The 13,503-nt window shown below is 38.6% G+C and overlaps 1 protein-coding gene across 4 annotated transcripts in view; it reads left to right on the top strand.

The window, feature by feature from the left end:
* Positions 1–13,503, top strand: part of ATP8A1 (ATPase phospholipid transporting 8A1) — a 242,792-nt gene that overhangs the window by 158,333 nt on the left and 70,956 nt on the right. For all 4 annotated transcript variants that reach the window (XM_082611029.1, XM_082611027.1, XM_082611028.1 and 1 more), the window contains one exon: positions 7,996–8,168. In XM_082611029.1, coding sequence (XP_082467155.1) covers positions 7,996–8,168 — 173 coding nt within the window. The remainder of the gene's footprint in view (positions 1–7,995; positions 8,169–13,503) is intronic.

Below are 13,503 nucleotides of genomic sequence, written 5' to 3'. Positions count from 1 at the left end.
TCCGCAACAAGAGGAGCCACTGCAGTGAGAAGCCCGCGCACCTCAGCGAAGAGTAGCCCCCACTCGCCGCAACTAGAGCAGCAACGAAGACCCAGTGCAGCCATAAATAAATAAATAAATAAATAAATAAATTTTTAAAAAGTTGTATCAGGTTAGAGACAGAAATTAAGAGATAAAGAAAAACAGTCTAGGTTAACTTTATAAATATTTGTCCTCCTACCATCTAGCCAGAGCTACATGCCATATGAGAAGAGATAATGCCATCTTTTCTGTAATTGAGGGAAGACAGGTTTCCAGATAGTTTTTATGTAGAAGAAGTAGTAGCTAGTAGAGTTGGGTGTTAGCAATGAAAAAGTAGATCGAAATAAAATTGCCATTAGGAGATTTCAAAAGGAAACTGAAAATCATCTCAGTAATATACCACTTGGATTGCACTGATGTTGTGCAGTGATTGACAGGTTGCAGAGCATTCATTCTTCTTCGGCTATTGACATCTGTCTTAGACCTGATGTCAGAGGAAGGAAAAGAATTAGTCTTTCCTGGAAATCATCTCTGAGCCAAGCACTGGGCAGGACACCTGAGTTAGCACATCTTTTCACTACAATAACCCTACAAAAGAGATATTAACCCAATCTTATGAATGAGAAAAATTTGATTGAGAGAAATTAAGCAACCTGCCTGAAGAAAGACAGCCATTAAGTGGGAGAACAACGATTCAAACCAAGTCATTCTGATACCATATTACTGCCTTCTAGAATTAGTCAAGTGAAAAAATAAATAAGGATGAGGTAGATTGGAATACATATGTACTCCTGGTGAAGAAGTTTATCGATAGGCCATGAAATAAACTTACCTGTGATACCTTTTCATATAATGTGGGATATAATCCTTTGTAGAACGCTGAGCCTAGGTAGCCACCTGATCCAAAAGTATTTTGGAGTTCTTGGTGTCTTAAGTTAGTGATTGAAGCTATTCCTTATTTCTCATTTAGTTTTTTCATAAGGAATTTTTTTTCAAAATTAAACACCTAATATTTCCTTTCCAAGAAAGGTGAAAAATGCTTGATTAGCTTGTTTTCACCTTATATTCTACAACCACCTAAAGGTGAGGAAAGCCTTGAGTTCTGAGCCATGGGGTATGTTTCAGTTTCTGGAACTTAAGTCCTTTACAATGTGGCTTCATTGTTTTGCTTCAAATGTTATTGGTGCCCAGAAGCATCATGTGAACCTTCATGGCCATCCTTGGCTTTCTAACTAAAAAAGCCCCACTTTTTTATGGTTATATATTTGTTATATGTTGATGGCTGCCTTCTCTACACTGATTGGTAACTTGTGCACATCAGCTGATGAGTTCTGAAGAGTTATTTTAGTGACCCAACCTCCAGCAAGTTGTCTTATTTCATCAGAGTCGCCATCTTTGTTCCACAAGATGTTCTCCTGTAACATTATGTTGCATTTTGTCCTTTTGGTGGAAAGTAAGTGAAAACAGAAACCCGCGGTGCTGCTACTAAAGTGAGAAGCACAGGCTTCATAAACTTAAGTCCATTCTGACAAGGGTGAAAGTTGTGTGTCTTCCAAAAGTGATTAAGCATTAGCCAAAATTCTATGCTTATTTCACTTAACTGGTGGTGAACTCATGATAAACTTATGATAAACATAAATTTATCATTTGACCTGCACACATTTAACAGATTCCCGGGAATAAATACAGGTGCTGAAGGCTTATTTGTATTCTGACCCAAATACCAATATATAGTTTGAACTAAATAAGTATGTATATGTATACTTTTTTCCTTTAACTTTTGCTCTTTGGCTTAGCCTTGCTGATGACTCCTTCTGGGATAAGATGAGTGATCACACATTTTCTTCTGTCACTATAAGTAACTGTGGCCCTGGAGCAGGGACCCATACGACACCCACACCACGACATTTAGGTGTTACATTTTACACTATCTGTAATCTTCACATCATTTCTGCTGGTAAGACTGGAATAGACTAGTCTTCTAGTCAAAGGCAAGAAGCTTTTATTTACCTCTCCTTAGGGATATTTCCACATCCTCTACTGGGGTGTTTCCTGGATATGTTCCTAAGTAAGACTATCTGTCCTGTAAGCCCCTGGAAGGAATCAGGAAGAAAAACCAAAGGCCAGAGGCTGAAAAGGGCCATTTTTATGCATGTGCTTTCTGCAGCATTACATTTGGGGCCATCAAAATCATAGTTCTTAGGTGGCCTAACATGTTCTTTGCACATCTGGCCTCTGGGTTCTTTAGAGTGTTCCAAGCAGAGTTTTTGCCAAAATGCAAACGACATCTTGCACGCTATGATACTTGCCAAACAAGTCAGGGCTTTCAATTTATTTCACTATAAAATTGTGTTCATTGTCTAGGGTGCCCTCTGTGATTTTTATCAAAGATTTCCTTGGCAAAGGTCATGTAAAAGTAATTTTAAAAGATTATCATAAAGCTGCCAGTCTTTGATTTCTTAAAAATTGTTGTTATTTTATTTTATTGGAGGGTATGTTGGGGGTCAGGGCAGGCCACCCTAAAATATGCCAGACTGGCATATTGAATATTTTGAATTAAAGTTACTTAGGAAACAACCAATCCAAGAAGAACATTCTGACCCTCCTTTGTCTTTAGAAGGCAAGAAATAAATCTCCCATTTGAAAAGTACCTGCCCTGCGCTAGGAGGTAGATAGACATCCTTATCACTAGAGATAGGAAATTCCGGGCCAAGAAGGCTGTTTAAACAAAACTTGTTACTTCCTCACTAATTTACTACCCCAAGCTTAAACGTCTCTGTCTTGTCAATTCTTTACAAATTTGTTGTTCCTTTGTCTAAAAAATATAAAAACTGCCTGCTTTGGTCACTTCTTAGGTCCCATTTCTATGAGACCTTCATGTGTACTAATTAAATTTAGGTTTTTTTCCCTCCTGTTAATCTGTCTTGTGGCAATTTAATTATTAGGCCAGCCAAAAAAACTCAAGAAGCAGAGGGTGGGAAATTTCCCCCTCCCCGACAGGTATTGTATGAACATATTATCTGTTTTGCCAGGTAATACCCTAAAGATCCAAATAGAACTTTATTAAGGCCCTTTGGAGTTATCTTTGTGAGGAATTGTGCTTGACCTAATTATCTGCCAAGCATCTTTCTTTCTTTTTTCTTTTCCAAGCATGTTTCTTATAAACCAAATACACATTGTTTTCGTCTCATTAATCCACTATTATATAACCTGCTTGATCACTAAGTAGCTAGTCTAGGTGTTGATTCCATTATATTCATTAGACAATTTCTGTTACATGAGATAGAAGGAGATGTTAGATCATAACCACCACTTTGGTCTCCATTTCGTCTGCAATAAAATAAGCACACTAACATTTTATTTATTGCTCTAATTAAAAGTGTCCAAGATTACACAGGAGTTTTACAGGCAGCAAAAAACAATCCTTAAAATAGTCACACAACAAAATCATTGTAACTTCCCACCAGGTATTCTCCAATCATTAATAATTTGGTTATTCTTTTATTACCAAGCTTGTATTGATTTTATTTCATCTCTTTATCAAGGGCCTCAGTCCTGCAGGGAAGTAGAGATATAAACATATAAGCAGTTATACATCATGCTACATTGTGTAAGTATAAACACACATTTGGAGAATCCAAAAGGTAGAGGTATTCATGTCACCTGGAGGACTCAGGAAAAATAGAGTCGGGGACGTTTCTTGGTTTATTTATTTGTTCATTGCTTTCCGTATGTAGTCTTAAAGGAAAAAAAGAGTGACAGTGGGGGAGAATAAAGATGCAAAGGAGAAGAGGGAGGAACAGAGGTGAGAAAAGAAGGCAAGTCTTCCCCACAGCTCAGGAATTAGGGAGGATTAGGTAAAGGGAAGTTTTGAGGTTAAGAGAGAATTATTTTTTGGTACGAATGTTCTCAGTAAAGCAGGTAGATGTTTGCTGCACTGACAGGAGCCAAATCTGGAGTCTGAAGAAGGAAAGAAAAGGTGTGGAGTAACCTCTGGGAACAGTGGAATCGGCTAGGCCTGGGTGAAAGTATAGATCAGCAGTAGTGAGCACCCATATAAGAGAGGAGAGCTGGAGTAGAGCCAGGCCTCAGGGGGAGGTGATTTTATTCCCTTCTTAGTCCCTGTTGTGTCAGGACTAAGAACAGAGAAGTGTTGGCTGTGGACTGAATTGTAACTTGGCAGAGCAGGAAAGCTTGCAGGAGCTCATAAGGGCCCCTGATGAGCACTTGGCTAGGTGCAGCCCATGGGCAGGGAGAAGAGAGCTGAATGCTCAACTGTCGTGTCCACATGGGATGCAGGCTGTGAGAGGTGCAGGCAAATCCCGCTTTCCCTGCGGCTCCTTCGCATACCTGGGTCCCCGCCTGGTGAGACGCCTGAATGCCTGTCTGTCTCCCCAAACTGGCTTTACTCCTGACTCTCCCTGATTATAGCAACAAATGCTCCTTTTCTTTCAGCCCACAAATAAGACTTTGTAGCATAAGGAGATACAGAGCTTTTATGTTGTTGTACTCTGTGGTCTTTTATCCCTTTTTCTGAGTTAGCTTCTCATTTATATATTTACACTTTCACATGTCACTAAGTTTAAATGTTTAAACATTTCCCCCTTTAGTAGCCAAAAAGAAAACAAAGCAACAGCTAGTGTAGTAATAAATTTATTTCTAGCTACAGGAGATAAGCTTCAATGCAATATGGCCATAAAGTATGGCTCCCAGGCTTAGGAGAGAAGCAATAAACTTTCATAAATAAAAGAATTTTAAAATACTCCTGGCAGTATAAATAAGGGTGAAATATAACATGTAACTGGAAGCACACAGCCAACAACAGAGCTGCTTACAAAATAAAACTGTAAACGAAAATAAGAAAGTGTTTGCAGCTTTTCTGTTGTTGTTACCTTTCGCCCTAGGTAGGCTGACTGGAGAATTCACTGTGCGAAGATTTTGACTCACCTTCTGAAATGTGATCTCTGTTACATCTCCTGACACCTTTTGATTTGCTGCAGATCTGTGATAATCACCCAGGAAACCCAGGGATGCTGACGCCACAAATAAGTTCTCAATACCTTTTAAGGTGTTAGGGATGCTGATGCCACAAATAAGTTCTCAATACATTTTAAGGTGTTAGAGAACGCCCTCAGAAGAAGGGAGAGTGGGGCACACAGGACTGTGTCGAGCAGGCTGGATCATGAGGGGCTTGCACAGCCAGGGGTTTACTTGACTTTGAGTCTTGCTTTGCAGCTGATCTATAAAGAAATTTTAAGTCCTCCTGAGGTACATCTCAGGTTTCATTTGGGTTTTCAGATCAGGAGTGACTTGGGCAAAACTTAAAAAAACAGAGTAGCGGATGGATGGATGGATGGATGGATGGATGGATGGATAGGTAAGTAGATAGGTAGATAGGCAGGCAAGCAAATAAATACACAGGTACACACACATGCATTTTAGTGGACAATGCCTTGGTTTGAAAGACTGTTGAAGTAATAATCCCTATTATTCTCTAGAAAATTAAAGAGCACGAAGGAGAAGACTGACTGTCTGTCTGTCTCTCTCTCTCTCTCAAATCAGAAGTGATAATAGAGGGGAAATGGAGTGCTTCCAGTGGAGTGAAATCAAAATTTATCAGTGCTCCCATTCCATAAATATGTCTTTCCCGAACATCTGTAATTACAGGCACTGTTTGTGGCTGGGAACCACATTAAACATTGTCTCTCCCCTCAAGGAACTGAGGGTCTAGCTAGCATAGAGTGAACTACACATGATAGCATTGAGTGAGTCTGGGAGAGCTTGGGAGGACAGCTTGGTTTCAAAGATAGTGGAATATCTTAGGAGGAAAGGGTGGTCCAGAGAGAGGGAATAAAGGAGTCAAGGTTGTGAAGAGAAAAGCGAACGAAAGTTAGCTGGACTTGGATTTTAGACTTTATCATGTAAGCAGTAGAAGCATTGAAAAATTTTAGAGCAAGAAGAGACTCATTTGTGTTTCAAGTTTGTTTTGTAAAGAGCAGCCTCTGTTGGTGGTAAAGACAAGATGAGAGACAGATGATGAGGGCCCTAGGGAAACAACAGGGGAAATGGTATGGGGATTCCACTTATGATTTGCTATGCCTGGTACTGTTGGTTTTGTTTTTGCTGGATAATGTAGAGAAAGACTAGCTAGTACAGAAATTTAATTCTGAGTTTGGTTTCACTATTTAGTAGCCATGTGTTTTGGGGCAAGGAAATTAAACTCTAAGTCTCATGCTTATCATCTGCAGAATGGGTACAATAGTTGTGCCTCCTGCACAGGGTTGTAATAAGTGTTAACTGAAGTATTGTATCTGTGTGTGTAGCCCTTAGAACCATGACTGGTGTGTGGTACATGCTAAATATTGTTTTATTTTATTTTCATTTTTTATCCACGCATTAATCTGCTTGTTTGTTCATTTCGTCTATGGGAATTCGCTTTTAAGACAATCCAGGGTAATCTGCTATGGATAGTCATTGATAAATTTTGCTTGCAGAATCTTGCTGACACTTTTTACCTCCTTTTCTTAAAATTCTCTTGGGCCAGAAATTTCCAGTAGGAAATAGGAGAGTGAGGCCTGTAAATTAAAACAGCTCTTTCCCCCCGATGTAAAGCGTAAACAGAAAATTTTGCAAAGAATGCTGCTATATGGCGGTCCTTCATGTCACTGTGTGTAACAAGGAACAGGGGAAGTGTTAAATGAAGTTCCAGCGTTCAGGGGGTTGGGCAGTTTTACTTTATGGTACAACACATTTCTGTTATTTCGATAAACAGATCCTGAAATTCCAGAACATAGTGTGAACCACATTTGAAATACGAATGTAGAAACACCTTGAAAAATCCCCAATATAAAATTTTAATTACCTCTGCCTTTGCTTCCCTCTTTGTGAAGATAACTCAAATAACTGTACCACAGTCTTAAATTGGAACAATAATTATATCTCCTTTGAATATAACAAAAATTATTATGTATTATTTTTTACTATAGGTATATTTTATTATATAAACATAGATTTGTTAAATTTATTATATAAATAACTGCCAGCTCAGATACTAGCACTCAGAACAAAACTCTAATAGGAAGTAATTGTTCCTTACATTTCCTTGTGCAGAGCCCATGTTCTGTTTCTTCATAATGTTAGGGCTCCATTGAAATAAGAAGCTGTCCCTATCAGGTCCCTATCAGGAAGAGTCTACAGGATCTAGGGAGAAAAATTAAGTATCTTGAAATCTTTTCCCTTTGAAGAGCTGGGAAAGCAATAGTTCTTAACAGAGGGAGACAAATACCACCTCTCTATATAGCTGAGGTGAACACAGCCTTCCTTGACACTAAAGGTTTTTATTGTGCCTGAAAGTGAACTCTTCATTGATGGAAGGGGTTCTTTTATTCAATCCGTCAAGATTACTAGACCACATGTCACCATCCCCAGCTGAAATACAGCATCATGAAATCACGATTAAAATTATAGACGCCAATTCATGAAGTGGCAAAAGATTACAGATACTACATTTCCTCCTCTTGAGAATTAAGTTTCAGTCGCATTGACAACTTCTGAAAGAATACCCGTAAATTATTTAAATTATATTCCCCAACTTTTCCCCTTGATTCATAGCTAAGCAATTTTGACTAGTTCAATGCTGTTATGCTTTAACAAGATAATGTACTGAAAATATTTTAAGAAGATTGTGACCGTGTGGTTGGAATAACGAGCAAAGATGGCAGGGGAATGGGTGACGTGTAGTCAAGTCCCAACCCTGCTAGGAACAGGGTATTGCTTTAAGGGAGTCACTCACTTTTTCTGATAATGTTTGTCCAGTCTTCTCTGAGGGGCTTTCGTGAGAATCAGATGAGTAGAGGTATGTGAAAGCAATTTGAAACATAAAAAGCACTAAAAATAACTAAAAGTAGTTGCTGAACAACCTTGGTAGAACAAATGGGAGTAAATGTTGAGAGCATCTTTCGTTTATTTTTACAGGGAACAAGGGAAACTCTCAGTCGTCACTGCACTACCCTTGGTGATGCTCTTCGGAAGGAGAATGACTTTGCTCTTATAATTGATGGGAAAACTCTCAAGTATGCCTTAACTTTTGGAGTACGGCAGTATTTTCTGGACTTAGCTTTGTCGTGCAAAGCTGTTATTTGCTGCAGGTAAGTTCTCCATGGTATTGTCAGATTTCAGTAATGAGCAACTGGATCCTAAGTTCTTGATTTTTAAAGTTCCTTGAAGTTATTTTATCCAGAATCCATAAATGTCAGGTTATTTATTTATTAATTCATTCACTCAGGGTTCACAAACTGGGATAGCATTTATTAGCAGAGTTTTGAAAGTGAGTCCTGACAATCATTAATGATTATTGTTCATAATTTGAATTGGCAGGTTTCTTGCCATTCTGTGTTTATTTACCTGCATTTCCATCCAGGGTTGTTTCTCTAAAGGTTCTGTTTTCTATACTTAAATCTTTGATTCTGTTGCTTGGACTTATTTGGGGGAACGCATGATGGGAGACACTAACTGAATCATTTTCAAAACAGCTGAGCATTTTTCTGAAGGCTGTTTATTGACCATATAATCTTCTGACCTCTAATTTATAATATTGCCTATATCCTAAATTAAAATCTGTTTTGAGGTATCAAGGCCTACTCCATAGAATTGTATTTTTGTGAACTATTTAGCTCCAATCCTTCCTGAACTTCTTGTCAAAGAATCTTCCTCATGTCTTTGACTAAATTGTTTTAACAATGTCTTCCTAAAATTTAAAGTATATTTATGACTATGCCCAGTCTCTTCCCCTCTGGTCACCATGAAATGCAAGGATTTTCCTCTTTGCCACCCACTTACTGAATCTTACCAGCTGGTCAGACTAGGCGTTGGGTAGCAGTTTCTCAAATTGCTTTCTCTTCATGCGAGATGAAATACTAGCAGGGCTTCTGGAGAATTTCTCAGAATCTGTGCTTTTAATATTATCTTTAAAACTGTACTATTGGCCTTTATTTTGTCTTTTAAAATATATTTATGAATAAAAGAATCTCCTGCTTTTTAAAACTTTTTTTGGTCCAGGCTTTATTTACTTAAATATCCTGTATATGATATTGTCTCCAAACTTATAAGCCATGCCTTATAGGTATTTCCTACATTTCAGTGGGGTTTTTTTGTGAAATATAGTTTAAACCATACTTAATAAATATCCTTGATAAGTGTCATTTCAGCCTATAAAATTATATTATACTCAGAGCATTAAGAGAGTTGCTTATTATTCCTAGGAATCTAATTATTTCATTTAATTTTTCTTCTCTGTGGCATGTGTTAATAAATACTATTACTATAAAGCTTTTAGGCAATACAGTGTACGGATATTTAGTATTAGTAATAATCAGACTCTGCTTAACCATGAAGAAAAAATTGGAAATTATTTTCTTCACTGTCTTATTTAAAAAGCATGAGAAGAGGCAGGGGATATGGGGATATAAGTACACATATAGCTGATTCACTTTGTTATACAGCAGAAACTAACACAACATTGTAAAGCAGTTATACTCCAACAAAGATGTTAAAAATAAATAAATAAAAATTAAAAGCATGAGGATACTCATGATTTTTTAATTTCTACTTTTCCAGTGATGTTTCTTGGTTCCTTTGTAAATCTCTTGACCAGGTCTTAGTAACATTCAACTCTGATGCTCTCCCATCAGGATAATTTTGTGCCAGACTTGGTTGTTTAATCACTTTCATTAACGGAGGCACAAGGATCAACAAAAGATTGCTCAAAAGCACATTAAGTGATATGGCTGTTGGCTCCTATTCAGAAACAGAACGGACCACAGAGCTGTTTAGATAAAATGACCGGTTCCCTTGAGCCAGCATCCGTTCTGTGCCGACTGTGTGCTGGGGAGAGATGTTGCACATACAAGGATGAACAGGACGTCCTGCCTGCTCTCCGTATTTGTGTCTGCCTTGTGTTTTAAGCAGACTCACAGTTGGTTTGAAAGACGTGGGAGGCTGATTTCATCGCAGCTGAGCCTCATTCCTAGAGCATTGTTTAACACGGTACCTCCCACCATTCTTCAGAAAGTCGAACCACAAAATTAAACAATAGCAGAGGGAGAGAACTAGAAAGCAGAGTCCAGGGAGAAAAAAATATGTTCTGTGCTTGTGAAATTCCCTCCTGAGATCCTCATTCTGGATGCTTACAAGTCACATGGACCTCAGTACCCCTCCAGGTCTCCATGTCCCAGGCCCCTGGGAGGGACACACACTGCCGTGCACGTGCAGCTCTGCTCTGACACTGAGCTTATAAAGATGTGGGTGGCCCCTTCCTCCCTCCATCCTGTTTTATGCATGTTTGAGGACCATGAAGGTCCCACTGCAAACATTGAGTTTTATTTAGAGTTTTAGGGGTTTTTTTTAAAAGTAAAAAACTTTCCTCTGCTTTTTTCCTCTAATTACCTTCATATTCTCTCTTTTCGCCTAAGGACTGTGGTTCAGCTTCCGGTCTGGCTTTGAGAATTTGTCTAAGCCCATAATTACATCAGTGCCACTGCCCGATTTATATCTGTGCACCTTCTTGGCCCGGTGCCGCTTGACATTTATACTATTGGCACAGACCATCTTGTCATTTAGCTTACTGACCCTGAAGCATAATTTCCATGATGATTCCTCACTGTGAGAAATAGGTGGGCAGTTCTGCATATGCTTCTTTACAGTTAAATGCACGCATTCTTTCTCCTGGTTTCTCAGATGATTGTAATCTCCTAGCCTCAGGAAATTCTCTATTTTACTCCATTATAAGAAACCCTCTGGATAAATACTGAATATTATTTCAAAATACAGTAGGGCACTGTTTCTCAAATTAGTTTATGTTCATGCTGGCTTTCTAGGTTTTTCCCTCAAACGACTTTACAGTTTATTTCTTGTCAGTCCACACATGAAGATAATTCAACATCTGCTCTTCCTCGGCAGTCTTCTCTTTGCTAGAGTGGAAGTAGGGGGAGAGCCTCCCTTAATGGATAATGAGGCTCTGGACATTAGCTGCATCTTCAGGATTACATCAGCCACTTTTCTTCCCTGACATTATCAGCATGAAGGGCAGGAGGCAGTTTTTAGTGTTTGCCTAATTGACAGAGTTATAAAGATGAGCGTTTTCCCTGAAGAGTCTGCAGTTGAATTGAAAGAAACAGTTGTTCTCTGTCAGTTGTCATGACATCTCTTACTCACCATCATTTTCTAAAGGGAATACTCAGAGACAGAAATAATCCCCTGGCCCCCAAATTATTCAGGGCTTTGGAGTGCTGGTTTTGGTTTACAGAGTGAAGGTTGCATGTTATACATCAAATAATTTTTTCAATTATGTAAAATCCAAGAAGTAAAATAAAATCTGTTTTTATCAGTCTACCAAGTACTGTGTTTTCATAGGTACTGTGCAGTTTTTGTTTCTACCACTGTGCGAATTTACCTGTATAACCTGAGTAGTTTAATAGTAAACATGCATGTTATGTTAAAGGAGTTTCTGGTAAGTTTTCCTAGTCCCTTCTTCAGGTACACTGATTTTTACCATTTGGTGTGATCACAGATACTTTTGAAGAACAAATGAAAGCTATGGACGAATTTTACACAGACATGTAAAATTGAATGTACCGCTTAAGGGATTTCACAGACTCCCTGGAGCTCCTTGGACAGGTAGAGGGGGAAAAGGCTTGCTCCAGGACTCATGGAGATTTGTGTACACAGCTAAGATCAAGAGCTATTCTACAAACTAACTGTATCAGATAAATACTTTCTCATCTCAGCTGCCACTATTTTATGCCCTAAGGTCTTACAGGTTGTATAATTGATAGAAGGGCACCTTAGCTGGGGATTTATGAAATGCTTGTTCTAGCTTCACTGCTCTGGCACTTTGGACACCTAATGGAATCACTCTGACATTGGTTTTGTGACCTGTAAAATGAAGAGCTTAGCATATAGCAGTGATTCAAATATTCCAGGGAGAATGGATTTCTACAGCAGTTAAGACTGGAGCTTCTCTGGCATAGAAAGGTGGGAAACCCATGCACACAGACACCCTTCCTGGGTTAGCTTCTTCCAGCTTGAGAGCTACTAGGCCAGGGGACCTCTCCTAGCCCTTTCAGTTTTTGGATGAACCCTACTTCTTTTGGCCACTCTGTGCTGGGAAGAGTCTGTCTACTGCTTGGATCTGCTTAATTCAGGGAAGCATCTGTTCTACCTCTTTTAATATTCCCTCCAGAAGAGAGTGGGAACGTTACAGTGGCGTATCGCTGTGTGTTAAATAGCATGTGGTTTCAGAGATCCTCGTCAGTTCACATAAGCCAGCCTTTCAAAGAATCTTACATTTTTTCTGTAGTTGTCAGTTTAGCTTAAACATATTTTGAAACTTATGTTCTGTGACAGTTGGTTGAAAATTGGCCTAGAGCCTCCAAGCTTTTAGACTGTCTAGTAATCACTGTTCTCCTACATAATTTATGTACTCATGTCTTCTGAAAAGCAGAAGTGAAATTGAAGTAAGCATTTTTCCCTACTTGCAACATCTCTAATCAAAGTTTAACCCCCTTTTAGGCCCTTTTCCCCAGAGTGCATAAGAAAACACTTGACTTCAGTGAGTGTCCTCACTCGGGAGTGGCATTCCAGGCAAAACCTTTCACCTGAGTCCGATCGAGGGGCCCTCCAAGAAGGCGTCTAAAGGGACACCTTGAATACTTTCTGTCATAGCCTAAGAATGTTAAGTAAAGGGTCAAGACAGATCCGCTTCTTGAATCTTTTGGGATTGTCTTAAACTTTAAGGATTTGTCTAAATAAATGTTCTACTTAAAGGGTAGTCATAAAGCACAAATGAAGCTAATAAATGCTCAACAGACATTCCTTTAAAGAAAGAAGTTTGTGAACACGTTGGATGCCAAGCAGATGTTTGGCTTTGAGAAGACTTACAAACGCTTAATGAACGTCAACCATATATTTGCTTCCAAGAAAATATGAATAAATGTTGGCAATGTTGAGAGAATATTTCTTTCATACATGTATGGCTAAAAGAGGACACACTGAATAAATTTTATAACTTCATAAAATGCCCATATTTTGTGTTAATATAATAATAAGTTGCTCAACTCTGTTCATCTCATTTGCTTTTCTACCTCTACTGAGTAATGTTAAAGGAAATACATGGCCATATTATAGCCTGGTAGCCAATTATGATGATGTACATCATCAGGGGAGTCCATATTGGACAGTAAAATATCTAAAAACGTACGAGAAATCTAAATGCTGTAGAATCCCACTGTAATTCGTTATATAGTTTTAGATGTGACTCAATTTACATAAGCCACCATCACTAACACACATACACAAACACACTAATTAGAACCACAGATTGTATAATTCTGATAAAACAGAGTTAGACTGTACTGGAAAGTACATCAAGCATAAGTGTAAAGCTCAGTGAATTTTTACAAAGTGAACATACTCCCGTATCAATCA

Source organism: Mesoplodon mirus (genome assembly GCF_964341445.2).
Source record: "Mesoplodon mirus genome assembly, chromosome: 2".
Lineage (NCBI taxonomy): Eukaryota > Metazoa > Chordata > Mammalia > Artiodactyla > Ziphiidae > Mesoplodon > Mesoplodon mirus.
Note: the sequence above shows the minus strand (reverse complement) of the source record. Positions and strands in the feature narration are given on the sequence as shown.